This window comes from Morus notabilis, unplaced genomic scaffold (genome assembly GCF_000414095.1).
Source record: "Morus notabilis unplaced genomic scaffold, ASM41409v2 Scaffold1449, whole genome shotgun sequence".
In the NCBI taxonomy this organism is placed as follows: domain Eukaryota; kingdom Viridiplantae; phylum Streptophyta; class Magnoliopsida; order Rosales; family Moraceae; genus Morus; species Morus notabilis.
In genome coordinates, this window is record NW_010357392.1 from 97,067 (window position 1) to 114,403 (window position 17,337).

The following is a 17,337-nucleotide window of genomic DNA, read 5'->3' on the forward strand; positions in this document are numbered from 1 at the left end:
TTTTGCGTTAATAAAAAAACGTATTTTAATTGATCCATAGTTAAAAAGAATGGGACAATAAATAAAATAATCATAAAGAAAAGAAAAAATTAGTGAATGTACTAATTTAAATGTACTATTTTAAGATTTTTATTTTTTATTTTTATTAATACCTTTTTAATTAATATAATTCTTTAATTAAAAGATATTAATAAAGTATACGTACAAATTTAATACCTATATATTCGAGGACTCTTTTTTTTTATATATAAAAAAACAATTGTTACGCTCAAACAATTATTACCCATACGTAATTATTTTTTTTATATTTTTTATTTTATTTTATTTTTGGCTCAAACAATTATTACGCATCTATCCTGTTGTGTTAGGTTCGGAAGTAGGGGATTCAAATATAGGCTCAGGTTCGAGAGAGAGAGAGAGAGAGAGAGAGAGATTAGGGCTTGACTCTTGAGCTTCCGATTCCCCGCGCCATGGATACTGCCATTCTTGTCGACTCAAACAATGTCGCTGTCGGAGGTAAACTTTTGTTGCTCCATTTCTTGTTTCTCAAACCCTGAATAGGAAAATCTTGATTACCATCGCTTTCAGATTTATCTTTGTTCCGATTTTCTTCCTGAAATCGTCAACAGTTCCGGAAAATTAATCGCGTTAGATTTTCCGGCGAAAAGCCTAATTTCTTGAACCCCTTTTTAGGGTTCTTAAGATGAGATTGGGAAATATTGTTTTATTTGCTCTCATGGGACTTATAATGCTAAATTTGATTCAATTGGAAGATTGGAATTTTCGTAGGATGTGGCCAGTTAGGGTTTTTTTGACTGTTTTGTGACATAATTGCTATGAATAGCAGATGGTAAATATTATGTTGAAAAGCTGGAAAAGAAGCTGGAAAAGGTACTTTTGCACATATATATGCTTGGTTGGTGTTTTCCTATGTTGTGGGGTTAACTTGGGTAGGCTGCTTTCAGGCAAAAGTGGAATTGATGAAGGTTCTTGCGGACCGCAAGTATCCTTTATGGTCGATTTTCTGGCGCCTTCCCTAATGTATTTGGAACTGTTTAGAATATTTTGGTTTCTTTAACAGTAGTTTACAGCAAGCTTATTGAACATTGTGTGGTGGAGCTACGGAAACTGAGAGTAAACCTTTAGACATGTAATGATTTTTCCTCTCTCCTAGGAAAAAAAGATATATAAAATCAGGCAGTTAGCAAGACAGTCTACAATTTTACATCCCAATAATTAGAAGTGATGCCACTTATACTAACCCCTGCCTCTACTTTTCTTGCTATGAGTAGTCCATTTTTGCATCTGAATTCGTGCTGAACTACTTTTAACTGTAAGAAAAAGAAGAGTGTAAATAGATTTGTGAATTGAAGCGAATACTAATAGATACTACGAATTAAGACATCAAATTATGCCAACCTCTTACACTTAACTTACCATGTCTTTACCTGAATTAAGCTCCTGTGTCAATTAAAACACAACACTAGTTTAATTGAGGTGAAGATAATTTTCAAACAACAAAAATTCAACTATAAAGCATTAGCAATTTAGCATCTAAAAATGTACCGCCAGCATTTGGTTGTTCGCTTGAGTGGGTTGAGAGTTCTGTAACAGCACTTTCTGAAGGTTTACTCTCAGTTTCCGTAGCTCCACCACACGAAGTGCTGTTATAGAACTTTCAACCCGCTCAAGCGAACAACCAAATGCTGGCGGTACATTTTTAGATGCTAAACTGCTAATGCTTTATAGTTGAATTTTTGTTGTTTGAAAATTATCTTCACCTCAATTAAACTAGTGTTGTGTTTTAATTGACACAAAAGCTTAATTCAGGTAAAGACAGGGTAAGTTAAGTGCAAGAAGTTGGCATAATTTGATGCCTTAATTCATAGTATCTACTAGTATTCGCTTCAATTCACAAGTCTCTTTACACTCTTCTTTTTCTTACAGTTAAAAGTAGTTCAGCACGAACTCGGATGCAAAAATGGACTACTCATAGCAAGAAAAGTAGAGGCAGGGGTTAGTATAAGTGGCATCACTTCTAATTTTTGGCATGTAAAATTGTAGACTGTCTTGCTGACTGTGTGATTTTATATATCTTTTTTTCCTAGGAGAGAGGAAAAATCATTACATGTCTGGATTATAATAATGTGGTAAAAGCAAAATGCAAACTATTCTTGTTACAATTTTGATAATTGTTCTTTATTATTGTCCTCCTATCCTGTATTATCACAAATTTTCTTCCACTTTTCAGGCCGGTTCAAGTCATCATGATGAAACAGCAAAATCCTCTCAAGCAGATAAAGAAACTAAACCTAGTAATGCCAACAAGAGAAAACAAGCAAGGAACCAATGTATTTAATATTATCGAAATCTGTTATAAATTTTGGTCGTCTTTGCTTTACCAATCATTTGCTTTTGTGATCTTGCAGCTTTGGGCTGCCCTCCTGTTAAAGCAGTCTGTGCTAAAGAGGAGGTTAACAAGAGAAGGTTTCTTTTTGCCTTTCTTGTTTTTGTTTCTTTGCATAATTACCTTGTTTCTATTTTGGAATTTATATGGTTTCTTGACAGGAGTTGTTCGAGAAGGCAATCTGCACGGTTGAAATCCAAAGGATTAGAAGTAACTGAAGACTCTTTTCCGATGGATAATGCTAAAATTCCCGTTTCTTCTACACATGACGATCAGATTGATGCAAGCGGTCAAACAATACTGGAATCATCAACAAAATTTTTCTTGTTTTTATTTTTATTTTTCGTCTTTACTTATTTTTTCCTTTCTTTCTTCTCTTTTTTTTTCTTAATAATTTATATAATTATTGTTTAAAAGGATGTCACGCACACTTGATAATAAAAGCCGGAAAAAATTATTTGGAAGTCAATTACTACAAAAAAAAAAAAAGGAAAAGAAGAATAAAAAATTATAGGCTTGTTTTGAATTGTTTTCAACTTGTTTTCGAATGTTTCTACAAGTCTTTTAAGGTAAGAAAACGAATCAGTCTCCAAATTGCGTTTGGTTTGCAAATATTTTTAAAACGTGAATGAAATTAAACAATGGTAAAAATTACGGTTGTTTTTCGTACCCAACCATATAATTCTCTCTATCTTCTTTTGGAAATTTATACGTAAGTCCTATTCTTTATAACTACAAATAGGTATCGTTGTTTTAACTATTGGATTAATTTGTGATTGTAGTAGTTTTCTATCATATACTATAAATTTTTATTGTGGACATTCACAGATTAGACCATTAAAATTTTAATTCAACAGTTAAAACATTAGTATCTATCAATAGTTAAAAAGGATATCCTTAACCCTAAGGCCTAAAAGTTCATTTTTTATTTTTATTTTCAGTTATTATTATATTTTTGCGTTAATAAAAAAACGTATTTTAATTGATCCATAGTTAAAAAGAATGGGACAATAAATAAAATAATCATAAAGAAAAGAAAAAATTAGTGAATGTACTAATTTAAATGTACTATTTTAAGATTTTTATTTTTTATTTTTATTAATACCTTTTTAATTAATATAATTCTTTAATTAAAAGATATTAATAAAGTATACGTACAAATTTAATACCTATATATTCGAGGACTCTTTTTTTTTATATATAAAAAAACAATTGTTACGCTCAAACAATTATTACCCATACGTAATTATTTTTTTTATATTTTTTATTTTATTTTATTTTTGGCTCAAACAATTATTACGCATCTATCCTGTTGTGTTAGGTTCGGAAGTAGGGGATTCAAATATAGGCTCAGGTTCGAGAGAGAGAGAGAGAGAGAGAGAGATTAGGGCTTGACTCTTGAGCTTCCGATTCCCCGCGCCATGGATACTGCCATTCTTGTCGATTCAAACAATGCCGCTGTCGGAGGTAAACTTTTCTTGCTCCATTTCTTGTTTCTCAAACCCTGAATAGGAAATCTTGATTACCATCACTTTCAGATTTATCTTTGTTCCGATTTTCTTCCTGAAATCGTCAACAGTTCCGGAAAATTAATCGCGTTAGATTTTCCGGCGAAAAGCCTAATTTCTTGAACCCCTTTTTAGGGTTCTTAAGATGAGATTGGGAAATATTGTTTTATTTGCTCTCATGGGACTTATAATGCTAAATTTGATTCAATTGGAAGATTGGAATTTTCGTAGGATGTGGCCAGTTAGGGTTTTTTTGACTGTTTTGTGACATAATTGCTATGAATAGCAGATGGTAAATATTATGTTGAAAAGCTGGAAAAGAAGCTGGAAAAGGTACTTTTGCACATATATATGCTTGGTTGGTGTTTTCCTATGTTGTGGGGTTAACTTGGGTAGGCTGCTTTCAGGCAAAAGTGGAATTGATGAAGGTTCTTGCGGACCGCAAGTATCCTTTATGGTCGATTTTCTGGCGCCTTCCCTAATGTATTTGGAACTGTTTAGAATATTTTGGTTTCTTTAACAGTAGTTTACAGCAAGCTTATTGAACATTGTGTGGTGGAGCTACGGAAACTGAGAGTAAACCTTTAGACATGTAATGATTTTTCCTCTCTCCTAGGAAAAAAAGATATATAAAATCAGGCAGTTAGCAAGACAGTCTACAATTTTACATCCCAATAATTAGAAGTGATGCCACTTATACTAACCCCTGCCTCTACTTTTCTTGCTATGAGTAGTCCATTTTTGCATCTGAATTCGTGCTGAACTACTTTTAACTGTAAGAAAAAGAAGAGTGTAAATAGATTTGTGAATTGAAGCGAATACTAATAGATACTACGAATTAAGACATCAAATTATGCCAACCTCTTACACTTAACTTACCATGTCTTTACCTGAATTAAGCTCCTGTGTCAATTAAAACACAACACTAGTTTAATTGAGGTGAAGATAATTTTCAAACAACAAAAATTCAACTATAAAGCATTAGCAATTTAGCATCTAAAAATGTACCGCCAGCATTTGGTTGTTCGCTTGAGTGGGTTGAGAGTTCTGTAACAGCACTTTCTGAAGGTTTACTCTCAGTTTCCGTAGCTCCACCACACGAAGTGCTGTTATAGAACTTTCAACCCGCTCAAGCGAACAACCAAATGCTGGCGGTACATTTTTAGATGCTAAACTGCTAATGCTTTATAGTTGAATTTTTGTTGTTTGAAAATTATCTTCACCTCAATTAAACTAGTGTTGTGTTTTAATTGACACAAAAGCTTAATTCAGGTAAAGACAGGGTAAGTTAAGTGCAAGAAGTTGGCATAATTTGATGCCTTAATTCATAGTATCTACTAGTATTCGCTTCAATTCACAAGTCTCTTTACACTCTTCTTTTTCTTACAGTTAAAAGTAGTTCAGCACGAACTCGGATGCAAAAATGGACTACTCATAGCAAGAAAAGTAGAGGCAGGGGTTAGTATAAGTGGCATCACTTCTAATTTTTGGCATGTAAAATTGTAGACTGTCTTGCTGACTGTGTGATTTTATATATCTTTTTTTCCTAGGAGAGAGGAAAAATCATTACATGTCTGGATTATAATAATGTGGTAAAAGCAAAATGCAAACTATTCTTGTTACAATTTTGATAATTGTTCTTTATTATTGTCCTCCTATCCTGTATTATCACAAATTTTCTTCCACTTTTCAGGCCGGTTCAAGTCATCATGATGAAACAGCAAAATCCTCTCAAGCAGATAAAGAAACTAAACCTAGTAATGCCAACAAGAGAAAACAAGCAAGGAACCAATGTATTTAATATTATCGAAATCTGTTATAAATTTTGGTCGTCTTTGCTTTACCAATCATTTGCTTTTGTGATCTTGCAGCTTTGGGCTGCCCTCCTGTTAAAGCAGTCTGTGCTAAAGAGGAGGTTAACAAGAGAAGGTTTCTTTTTGCCTTTCTTGTTTTTGTTTCTTTGCATAATTACCTTGTTTCTATTTTGGAATTTATATGGTTTCTTGACAGGAGTTGTTCGAGAAGGCAATCTGCAAGGTTGAAATCCAAAGGATTAGAAGTAACTGAAGACTCTTTTCCGATGGATAATGCTAAAATTCCCGTTTCTTCTACACATGACGATCAGATTGATGCAAGCGGTCAAACAATACTGGAATCATCAACAAAAGAGGAAGATGAAGAAAATGATATTCCTGGATCTGAAGATTTGGGCCCTCCTACTGTTAAAGCGTTTGAAGTTAGAGAGGAGACGGAGAAGAAAAGGTTTATTCTTTTTCTTGATTTGATTTGCTTGTGAAATTACCTAGTGTCAAATGTTTCCTAAGAAATTCATTAAGGCAATACAAATGACTTTTATGGTTTCCTGGCAGACGTTCAAGAAGGCAATCTGCTACGTTTAAAACTGAAGAATCAGAAGCAACTGAAGAATCGTATGAGATTGATGCCAAATATCACGTGTCTTCTCTACATGATGATGAAATTGGCACAAGTGGTCAAACATTCTCGGAATTATCAGTTAAAAAAGAATATGAAGGAAATGCTACTGCTGGGTCTGAAGGTCAAGAACTTAGACGATCATCTGTTGGAAGGCCATTGCGCCGAGCAGCTGTGAAGGTTCAGTCTTACAAGGAAATTCCGCTCAAGATAAAGATGCGCAGAATGGAGTGAGTCACATTCTCATAAGAGCTACATTTTCTCAACAGCAGACAATGTGGTTCCTTAATAAATGTAGTCTTTCGTCTCTTTTTTCTGGGGGTGCCTTGCAGTAACTGATATAGAGCATGTCTTGTATTGTTCTTCTAATCCGTCCTTTCAGGGTAGAAAGCTTCTTGCTTGCTGTAGATTTTAGTTCGTAACTTCTTGTACTCTATTTTCATCTTCAGATGTTAACCAAAATTGGGGAAAATCTTCTGATTTAGCCTAACAAAGTTTTTCTCTGTAAAAGTGAAGCACTATAATTCTAGAATTTGATCGTTTCCATTGCAAAATTCAACATCCTTGCGATTCCACTAGTACTAGTAGGTACTTAAAATCACAGTTTAACTGGGATTATTCCCAAGGCATGTTCTTCAACATTGGGGTTTTGTTTTGTTTTGTTTTGTTTTGTTTTTGTTTTTGTTTTTAAACAACCCATCTGAAGCTGATCTATGTCCTATGATGAGGTTTGCCAGGTTTACAGGACATTCTAATGTCTTCTTTGATGCCTCTCAAGTGAATAATGTTTAGTATTATATTTTGTGCTTTTGTGAGTTACTTGTCCAATTACTTGCTCTGTTTTTTTTCAATTTAGTTTTTTAAATTTTTGGTAGCACGTCCAATTTACTTGCTTTTCTTAAAAAAAAAAAAATTGCTTGAAACTAGTCATGTCTATTTTAAAATAAATAATTAAGATCTTGAGGATTATTGTTAGAATGTGAATCTAGTTTGGGCCCATCACTGATCCCACACTCACATGCATAAAATGTAGAAGTGACCAAAAAGGTTGAAACAAAAACCCAAAACCGCGTTAGTGTACGAATGTTTGAAAAAGAAAAAAAAAATTGTTAAAAACAACATAAGAAAAAAAAAGGTAAAACGTTGATTAAAGTGATACGTTGGAAAATTAACATTGATTCTAAGGACAAGCTTTTGTTTACCGTTTCTGCATTAGGTATAAGGAAACAATAAATATTTGGCATTTACGGTGAAACATAGTCGAACATAGTCGAATTGAGATGTAATTTTATGTGAGAATTTTTCATTATAGTAAAAAAATTAAATGTGTCTGTTTCTGAGACTTTTTTAATGTAACAAAACCTAAATTTTAAATTCAAATTGGTAAAATGAACGAGACTTTTGTTTTGTCTTTGCTAACATTTTTTTTTGGTGTTTACATTAAGGTCGCAGATTTTCTCTTTCATTTATTACGAGATTGCTCGTGTTTCAACTTGTGGACAAAATGAGTAAATCAACCACAACTTATTGTTGAGCTTTTTACAACATCTATTAGCAAGCTGGTTTGTGATTCATACCAAATAAACGCGCAAACTATAACTTTTTTTTTTTTTTCTAATTATGAGTCTAATATCTTAAATTTTGGATTTGGAATCTGCATGTGTGCATGTGAAAATGGAGTGGCCAATCTGCATGACTTGCAAGACATATATGAGGATCCACACGCAAGGGATAAATTCATTTTTTGACAAAAAAGTTTTCCAAACAGCCAATTGATCTGAAATGTAGGTCAAGACAGTAATGTGCTTTCCTTTTTGCCAATCCCAAATGATAAAAAAAAAAAGAACACAAAATTTGTACCTAAAAAGAGGGTCCTCAATGACCCTACCATCATCTTCTTTGTGTCCAATCCTGCTTATAGTTTGAAGAAAAAAAGGCTGTGTTCTACGCGCCTCTTTCTCTGACAATTTGTCCTATATAGTTCGAGAAATACGTTTTAGTTGTGCCGACTGCCCACACATGCGTCCTCTTTGTCCCATTCCCATATAATTCTAATATTCCCTCTCTCCTTTTTTTCCCCTTTATAGTCTATATTGAATTCTTTACAGAACTAGAAGCCAAGTTCATGTGAGATAAATGAAAAAAGTTATCATGGCACTTGTATAGGTTATGTTTTATTAATTAATGACCATGTACAATCTTTACACATAATCCATCATTTTTGTTCTCTTTCAACAGTCAAAAGCATATATCTAAAGAGAGGAAAAAAAGAAGTGCTTTACATAAATAAGATGATTTTAATCATTTCTAAAACTAGACTTTTCTTTCGACTCTGACCAAGGTAGTGGCTCTAGAATTTGGATCTTGCCATTGAATCCTATATATATAGAGATACATACATATAAACTAAACAATGACTTTTGATTTTGTGACATGATAAGCTATATATTTTACAAAAATGTTCTTCTAACTATATATACATATATGTTAAGATAAAGCATGGATCAGAATTTCACATTATATAAAATATATATCTACACAATTCCAAGAAAAGAACAAAATAAAAAATGAGTTAAGGTATTAGCATCTTAGCTAAAGGATCAATCAAGATATATAGCAGATTCGATTGAAATAATTATCTTAAAATTTTGGCTTATAATATGAAATGACAACCCAAAATCTCGTAAGACATATTCAACGTTACAAAAGCATGCACGTTGTTCAGTTCCTTCATTCCACAAGGTGTGTGTGCTCGTGATTAATGTCAAAAAAAACATGCAAACTCTAAAACCGTAATTGAAACTGTGGGCTCCCTAGGCTTCAAATTAGATGTATACAACAACTTAGGTCTGAGGATGAAATCAATCTGTGACTTTCTGTTATATTGAAATTTTAAGAATATCTTAAAAGTAATAATTTTGAGTATTAAAAAAATTCTAAATGTATTTGAAAATATTTAAAAATTAAAAAAAAACCTCAAAATTTTACATTTAAAATATGAATTAAAAAAAAGTTCTTAAAATATTTTTGTAAAATTTTCAAATTTTTTTGTTTCTAATTAATTAATCGAAAAGGCAGAAGGGACATGTTATGATTTAATTAATTTTTTGAAAGCATAATGCTGGACATTCTTGTTCTCCAGCAACAACTGCAACAAAATTGTGAGCAAGGACAACAGAAGCAGGAAGAAACTGAGGACCAGCAAGCAAAAGAGAGCCACTTTGTTGACCAACATTTTCCTAATTGTTTTGACACTGAGCATGGAAATGGTAGCATCCTAATTGAGTCTGAGAAAGACAGTAGGGACTCGGACCTGCCACCGGGCGCGGAGAAGCTGGTGGCGGGAAAGGCGTTGCCGGAGAAAGGGAAGCTGCTGCAGGCAGTGATGGAAGCAGGGCCACTCCTGCAGACTCTTCTCCTGGCTGGTCCTCTCCCTCAGTGGCAGCACCCGCCTCCTCGTGTCGACACCATAGAGATTCCTCCGGTGGCCATTTCTCGCACTCCGCCGCTGACCTTTCTTCTCCATGACTCTTGTTTTAGTCACAGGAGAAGCCTACCACACTCTGATCATGACTCTGTTTTTAACTCCAACACAAAGTACCAGAGGATTCTCTACCAAGGCTGTAGTTCTTTTTATTTTCTATATTTTAACCTAAATTTCATGTCAGCCAATTCCTTTCATACTGTAAAACGTCCAAAGGATTCAACATGAAGTGGATTGCATTTTTTTTGTGTTTTTTGTTTTTTGGGGGCATCAGTTTAGAATTTAGACTGCTTTATCTTGAAGATCAAGATCCTAACTTGTGTAACTTGTTAGCTGAAAGACTGAAATTGTCTTTTCCAGCATATTGTAGCTGCCATTGTGAATATGAGGTAAAATATGTTAAGAATTAGATTTTGTAATTCTATGTTATCAAGATTTTGACTGAAGAAAAGGGAAAAAAATAAATAGAAACACGCAAGGGTCATAGTTTTTCATCTTAAATATGAGTGCTATACTTTCTTTTAGCTGCTACAAAAATTAATTATGATTAACAAGAAGATTATAAGCAAAATCACACACCTCTCAAACTCACTGTATTTCTTCTAAAAGCGCCCCCTCATTGATTTATTACAAATTCATGAGTTGTCTTTTCATCGTTACAATAATTCAGCTCCACAACTTAGGAACAGTTGTATAAATTCTCCTTATTAAGTTGGGAATCTGTTATGGATTTACAAATATAAAGTACATTGAGATTTAACATGATGCACATTGGCTTAAAAGCCTGATAGTTGTGCTGATCACGCAATGTCTTCTTGTTAGCTTTTTCTTTTTCTTAAAGTAGTACATGTAATGATATTGAGTATGACTTTGGCTGGACATTAAATATCTTCCCATAAATTTTCTTTGTCATGAAGCTAGAGTTTTAGGTACCACATTCATGGCTAATAAGTGTCTGCCATTTACTTTGCATATACTCAAGACGTTTGGTTCATGGATACATCATTATGATTTAGAATTATTTTCGTTTTACGTGTATTTTTTGTGAGAGAAAATACTGTAACGAGTCACGAATCATTATTCAAACCATGACATAAATTCCTCTTTTAAATGCACGCTTACTTTCATTTTGCAATAGTTAATAAGAATTTTAAAACACACAAAAATCAAATGTGTACCAAATGACAAAAACTGGACGAATGGAATTCTCTCCACATGACCAAGACTGTGAGTTAATCAAGTAAAAGGGATTATGGTAGTTGCTTTCTTTGAACCAATATTGAGAGATAAAAGTGTATACCACATGACATGCTTAATAAGCGCAAAAAATATACCAATAGGACCCTACACTATTTGTGTGCCCAATTTTTCTTGTAAGCATCTTTGCCATTTCTGACCATCTTTGTTTATTTATTCTTTTACTTTCTTATAGTCGTCTGAATTTTCATTCTAATACATATGCATGCACACATAAATACATAAATGTATATACATACATATGCATGCATGTATGTTTGTATATATGCTAGAGTGACATACAAATATATATATGCTAGAGTGAATTCTAGCTAATTATGTGCTGAGCAGGAACAAGTGTAACCTAACAGGCAAGTTCCGCAAAAAATGTACTAAACCAACTGTTAGGGACCAAAAGAAAGTAGGAATCAGACACTAATTGTCCAAGTTAAAGACAATTCAGAATCAGACACGTTACATTCTAACGAAACAAATGTACCAAAATAGTTGCAGGCTTAGCCTAACAGTAGCTAATTTTAAACCTACATACCTTTAATGTCAAGGTCATAATAAGTTCGTAGAGTTCTAAGAAAAATTATCTAAAAAAATGTTGTCCAAAATAATAAAACTACAACATAACAGGTAACAAGTGATCAAAACAAGAATAAACACATATGTTAAAATTTGGAATTAAGACAATTATATACCAAGAGTTCCAGTCAAAACTCTCAAGTCTCAACGGAGAATCAGATTCGAGAACAAAACCAGTCAACTGAAAAAATGCAGAAACCTCTTCCTCTTTGTAGTTCTTTTTAGTTGTCTCTAATAAAGGTTTCCTTGTTTCTTTTCCAAAAAAATAAATATGGGATTAATTGCCCATACTCTATTATGCAAACTATTCTTTCCTTCTTAGGGTTATGAGGTTTTTTTCTTGTATTATGGATTTTTCTAGGTAATTTATCGAAAGTCTCTTTTCTGAAAATTAAAAGTAATTTATGTTTCAGAAGTTATTTTATTAAGTTTTTCATTATTAGTCTCTCTATATGAGAGTTTTAAAGTAATCTATTATTATGTCTCTTTATGAGAGTTTCATAAGTAAAGATGAAAACTTTTATTATTGTTCTTGTGGGAAATAGGTGCTAGAGATAGGATAAATGTTGCGCAATTTCACAAGTGCACAGATCGTACAAGTAATAAAGTGTACCGGAGTACATATATCATTCCCACGGAGATTGTGCCTAATTTGTGTTAAATATTGAAATTGAATTAGCTCTAAAATTATTTGAACAACTGATTACCAAGACAGAAAAAATAACTAAATCTAAAATGAAGAAAATTTAATAAAATAACTAAAGAAAACTAATAAAATGCTCTAGGGATTCAATTTCACCTAATTATGTTACTGAGCATCCATTAATTATCTCAATTGGGTTGTCTAGTAGAATAAAAGTCAAAATTTGCTAAACTCTCCAAAAGCCCCTCCCGGTAGTCAATCGAAAATATCCTTCGTCAATTAGTAAACTATATTCCTATGATTACCAATTAATTAGGATTCATAAGGTTCTTGAATTTCGTTAATGGCTACATAATCTTAGTGGGTATATTCCCTATCCCGCTAAAATTACGTCACTCTATGATTGGCCTAGCACGTAAATCCACCTTCCGATAGCAATCTACGGCTTCCTAATCAACTAATTGGTGATCAATCAACTAGAAACATTAAACCACATAGAGTAATTATCCAACATCATTTAGATAACACAATTAATTTGAATAAATGAAAAATCAAAGCAACACAAACCATGCAATATTGAAACCCTAGAACAAGGAAAATCAAACCATAATCACAAATAAAAATAAACAACACCAATAATCAAGCATTTTTAGAGATTACAAAAATAATGAGAATAAAGATGGAAAAAAAATCACCAAATGGAGGTGTCACAAACTCTAAAACTTCTTCCCTAAATCTTTATTTTCCTCCTTTTTGAAGCTCCAAAATGCCCTCTTCAATGGTGTTTACAAAATAAAATTACATAAATCTAAAACTAAAAATAACTCCTAAAAGTAAAATCCTACAACTCTAAAAATAATTTTTTTTCTTTTTCTTCATTTCTCTATTCCCCTCTTGTTCTCTGTAGCTGCTTGTTGCTGGAAGAGTTGCCTATCACCAAGCCGAAATTGCTTTTAATTACATGCACAAAGGAGAGAAGAAACCTAGACAAGTGGCAGCGCCGGATTGGGAGCAAGTAGATAGTGGGAGACAAGCTTGCCACGTGGCGTGGGAGAATGGCTAGAGCAGTAATTTAACTGCCTGAAACTCACGGAGAGGAGAGTGAATCACACACATGCATCTGGTCTGTTGGTGGTGCGGATCTGACGGCTACGGAAGCGAATTCCGCATCTTTTTCTACTCTCCAGATTGGGCTTTGTTTGGTCCGAATTCTATTTTTAGTTTCTGATTTATTTCTTTACATTTTGACCCTATTTTAGCTCAAAAGTTTGCAATTAAGCCCATCTGTCACCAAATTCGTTACATAAATGAAGAAATTAATTATTTTAGAAGGGAAACTAAAATAAAAATTACTAAAACTAAACTAAATGGACAAAAATAAAATAAAATAAATCTAAAATGAGAAGTGTACATTAAAATTCAAAATAAAGTAAAACAACAATAACGACGGTGAGGGGCTAGATCCGTACGGAGGCTTGTTCGACGATGAGCAGAAGAAGATTCTAGAAATCAAGGAGCAACTTGAAGATTCTGACCAGGTCCTACTTCTACTCCTTATTTTTATTCTTTTTCTCTTCTGATTTAATTAATTAATTCCTTTTCGTTTCAGATTTTACGTTTTGAATTTCTTTGGCAGTCTGAAGATACATTGGTGGAATTGCTTCAGAGTCTTGTTGATATGGATATAACATTCCAAGCTCTCAAGGTAATTTCGTTTATCGTCTTGTATTTTTTTTTGTTGTAAAATTTTTTCACATATGGAATTGTGATTTGTAGGAAACAGATATTGGGAGACATGTGAATCGGTTGAGGAAGCATTCGTCGAGCGAAGTCAAGCGATTGGTGAAGCAAGTTGTCAGGTTTTTGAATGATCTCAACTTGTTGAAAGATGAAAGTTTCTCTTTAGTTGTTTCTGATAACGAACTGATTAAAGAGTTGTTTGTTTCTCAGGTAATGGAGAACATGCATCAAATTCTCTCATGGGTACCATTCAAAAAATTCTTCCTATTTAAGTTTCTCCTTTGGGGGAAAAAAGTTGAAAGATTGAGAGTTTCTGGCCTTGATATGAGATTTTTGTATAAGTTCTAATTTGGTATACTGATTTGTTGCAGATGGAGATTCACCCCAACAGAAAGTTCCCCAAAATGGTCATCACCAGGTTGGAAAAAAAAAATCAAAATTCTTAGCTGAATTGTATTCTTTTTTTTCTCTGGCACAATGTTTGAGAAAATCTGAGTTCTTTTCTACAATTAGCATGCTAAATATTCTATGTGCTTGGTTTTCTTCTCAGGTTCCTGATTTTGCATACTCTCCAAATCCACACAATGAGTACATAGAATCAGTTTCCTTTCTTTCTCTGACACTTTTACTTGTTTTGCAATTTGACCAATCTGGGCTTCTTTCTTTGTTTGAATTTTTGAAATTATTCTTGTTGCCAATACAGATGGGAGTTCCGGGTCAGACAAGAACAATTCAGAACCAGAGCGGAAGCCCAAAGCAGTTCCTTCTCGGAGAGAAGCTCTGCCGAAACCAACGACTCCATCAGTCCCACAGTCCGCTCACTCAACTCCCCAAAATGTATGGATTCCAAATTAGAGTCCCCTAACTCTATGGTTGGATGCTGAAAATTGGAGGAAGAAAATATAAAAATTTGAGGCTTATATAGCTTCCAAAAACATAAAGAAAGAAACCCAACTCAACTGTGCCCAATTACTTGAAACCTTAGCCTAGTTGAGTAGAGGTGTAAGTCCCCCCTCAGATGCTGCACAATGTGAAGTTCTTTTAAGTGAAAAGTGGCAGTAAATGATCCACTTTGATAATATTCTGAGTTAACTTTGTTGACACTTTTGCAGAGACAGAGGGAACAAAGGGAGGGCAGCTTTGACGCGGAAAAGCTGGCTTCGGCAAGAAAACGACTTCAAGAAAATTACAAAGAAGCTGAAAATGGTTCGCCATTTTCTTTGGTCTTTTCCAGTTTACACTAATTTCTTGTTATTTAAGCTATGTTACGTTTGGACTTGTACTGATTGTTGGTATTTTTTTTGCTTTGTGCTTTGTTATTGAAGCTAAAAAGCAAATAACTATCCAAGTGATGGACATCCATGAGATCCCAAAACCAAAGGCAAAAAATGCTTTCTTCCCTAAGAATAAGGGTGGAGGAGATGGTTCTCTGGGAAGACACTGGTGAATGGTGATTCTGATTATTTCCTTCAAAATTTGGAGCAGAAAAGAAGGCTTTTTTGGGTCTCTGTAAAAGGGTATTTGGAAAAGGACGTTTGGTTTATGAATTAGAATCATGTGATTAGAATAATTTTTTATTTACGTGAATTTTTTGTGAGAAGAAATACTGTAACGAATCATGAATTATGATTCAAATCATAATTTGAATCCTCTAATTAAACGTCCCCGAAAAAACTTAAACCCGTTAAATCCTTTTCTAGTTGACATTTTTTTTAGCCAAAAAAAAGGGACTCCTGTTTTTGCCCCCCTTTTTTTGTTTTTAGTTTTTTTTTTTTAAGAAGGAAATACGAAATTTGCTCAATTCTACTTCAACATGTACATATGTGGACTAATGAATTGGAAATATGAGGGCATATGTGTCTTTCGGTACCTTTGGGGGTAATTTAGGAAATGGAAAGAATTTCGCATTTGGGATTCGGATTTTAGGGTTACGTAAGAGTTTGTTTTTTTGAGTGAAAAACTTAAAAAAAGTAACTCGAATTACAATTTTATTCGAGTTTATTTTTTTTTAAGTTTAAACTTGAGTTTGAACTCGAGTTTGAGATTAAAACTCGAGTTTAAGTTTTCTCTTCAACTCGAGTTTAGAAATTCGAACTCAAATTAATAAACAGTGTTTTTTTTATTTTTAAAAATGTTATAACTTTTTCGTTTTAATTCTGATTGAGATGATTTTTTTTTCTATGCGTTGACAATGAAAAGATTAATAAAATTCCACCCATATACCCTATTAAAATTTTCCATCAGTATTGAGTTTTTATTAAAATACTATCTAAATATAAATTTAAGTTTTAACTCATTCAAATATAAACTAAAAAAGATTTTTATCTCAAATTATAATTTAAATATACATAATTAAACACAAATTCAAGTTATAATTTTAATTCAAATTATAACTCAAATTCAACTCAAGAATTATATTCAAGTTAAACTTCAAAAGAACAGGCAGAAGAAGAAGAGAGAGAAAGAAAGATGGGAGAGAGAGTAAACCACCGAAGGGCTTCACCCCCAAGGCGGCGACGACCTCTTCGTTCACCAGTCCTCGATCCGAACCGACGGCTTTCGCAGCCTCGCCGACGGCGAGACCGTCGAGTTTGATCGAGTCAGATCCCAGCGGCCGCACCAAGGCCGTCGACGTCACCGGCCCTGACGAGGCTCCCGTTCAAGATCCCGCGGCGGCGGAGGCGGCTCCAGCGGAGGAGGCGGGAGAGGAGGCTCCCGCGGTGGTGGAAGTGGCGCCAGAGGGGCTTCGGCTTCATAACCCCCAACGCTGGTGATTTCATAACCCCCAACGTTAGTGTACTTATCTGTAGCTTCTTTTTTGAAATGTTCACAGAGCCGGATTTTGAAGCACGCTGGTGATTTGGCTGCTGCTGCTGCATTAGCAGATGAAGCTAGATGTATGGATCTTGCAGATCGATACATAAACAATGAATGTGTTAAGCGTATGCTTCAGGCTGATCAGGTACTGAAGCCGTCTTTTTTCATCATTGATCTTGTTGTTGTTGTGGGGGTTTTTTTTTCTTTTTTTTTTTTTCCTTTTGGCTTCTAAACGTGTCATATGTGTCACATTGTGTTTCACTATCTCTCTTTTCTGTCCTTTAGGAGATAAATTGATTTCTAAAAAACTATTTGATTTTGCAGGTTGCTCTAGGTGAAAAAACTGCAGTGTTGTTCACCAAAGATGGAGATCAGCACAACAACCTTCACGACATGCAGTGCATGTGGTGTGTCTCTTCTTACCTGCTGGAATTATTTATTTGTCAATGCTGGTGTTTTGTTAGCCTGCTTTTAAGTA

General features: G+C 33.8%; 2 protein-coding genes and 1 long non-coding RNA gene across 3 annotated transcripts; all 3 read left to right on the forward strand.

Moving 5' to 3' along the window:
• The first annotated feature begins 349 nt into the window (after positions 1–349).
• Positions 350–6,865, forward strand: LOC21388997 (SHUGOSHIN 2). Its single transcript, XM_024169835.1, has 16 exons — positions 350–516; positions 845–891; positions 966–1,003; positions 1,092–1,143; positions 1,900–2,016; positions 2,109–2,150; positions 2,252–2,351; positions 2,430–2,487; positions 2,569–2,733; positions 4,312–4,360; positions 5,257–5,373; positions 5,466–5,507; positions 5,609–5,708; positions 5,787–5,844; positions 5,926–6,177; positions 6,285–6,865. Exons 1-16 carry the CDS (start codon positions 471–473, stop codon positions 6,580–6,582), a joined length of 1,581 nt encoding a protein of 526 aa, XP_024025603.1. The 5' UTR covers positions 350–470; the 3' UTR covers positions 6,583–6,865.
• On the forward strand, positions 3,865–5,007 carry LOC112092805. The gene is made up of 3 exons (XR_002902756.1): positions 3,865–3,874; positions 4,205–4,248; positions 4,323–5,007. It is a non-coding gene; the product is annotated as an uncharacterized LOC112092805 (long non-coding RNA).
• A 2,601-nt stretch (positions 6,866–9,466) lies between the features above and the next one.
• On the forward strand, positions 9,467–15,610 carry LOC21388998 (probable mediator of RNA polymerase II transcription subunit 26c). Its single transcript, XM_024169842.1, has 9 exons — positions 9,467–9,925; positions 13,210–13,317; positions 13,757–13,840; positions 13,939–14,007; positions 14,079–14,161; positions 14,414–14,460; positions 14,746–14,879; positions 15,155–15,248; positions 15,368–15,610. The coding sequence occupies exons 1-9, from the start codon at positions 9,467–9,469 to the stop codon at positions 15,487–15,489; spliced, it is 1,200 nt and encodes a 399-aa protein (XP_024025610.1). The 3' UTR covers positions 15,490–15,610.
• Positions 15,611–17,337: the final 1,727 nt, after the last annotated feature.

Coding starts and splice junctions, on each gene's coding strand:
- LOC21388997 (XM_024169835.1), top strand. CDS start 471: ATGGATACTGCCATTCTTGTCGACTCAAACAATGTCGCTGTCGGAG. Junction 2,352..2,429: donor AAAACAAGCAAGGAACCAAT/GTATTTAATATT, acceptor GTGATCTTGCAG/CTTTGGGCTGCCCTCCTGTT. Junction 4,361..5,256: donor AAGGTTCTTGCGGACCGCAA/GTATCCTTTATG, acceptor AGTATCTACTAG/TATTCGCTTCAATTCACAAG.
- LOC21388998 (XM_024169842.1), top strand. CDS start 9,467: ATGCTGGACATTCTTGTTCTCCAGCAACAACTGCAACAAAATTGTGAG. Junction 13,318..13,756: donor CAGCGCCGGATTGGGAGCAA/GTAGATAGTGGG, acceptor AACGACGGTGAG/GGGCTAGATCCGTACGGAGG. Junction 13,841..13,938: donor AACTTGAAGATTCTGACCAG/GTCCTACTTCTA, acceptor TTTCTTTGGCAG/TCTGAAGATACATTGGTGGA.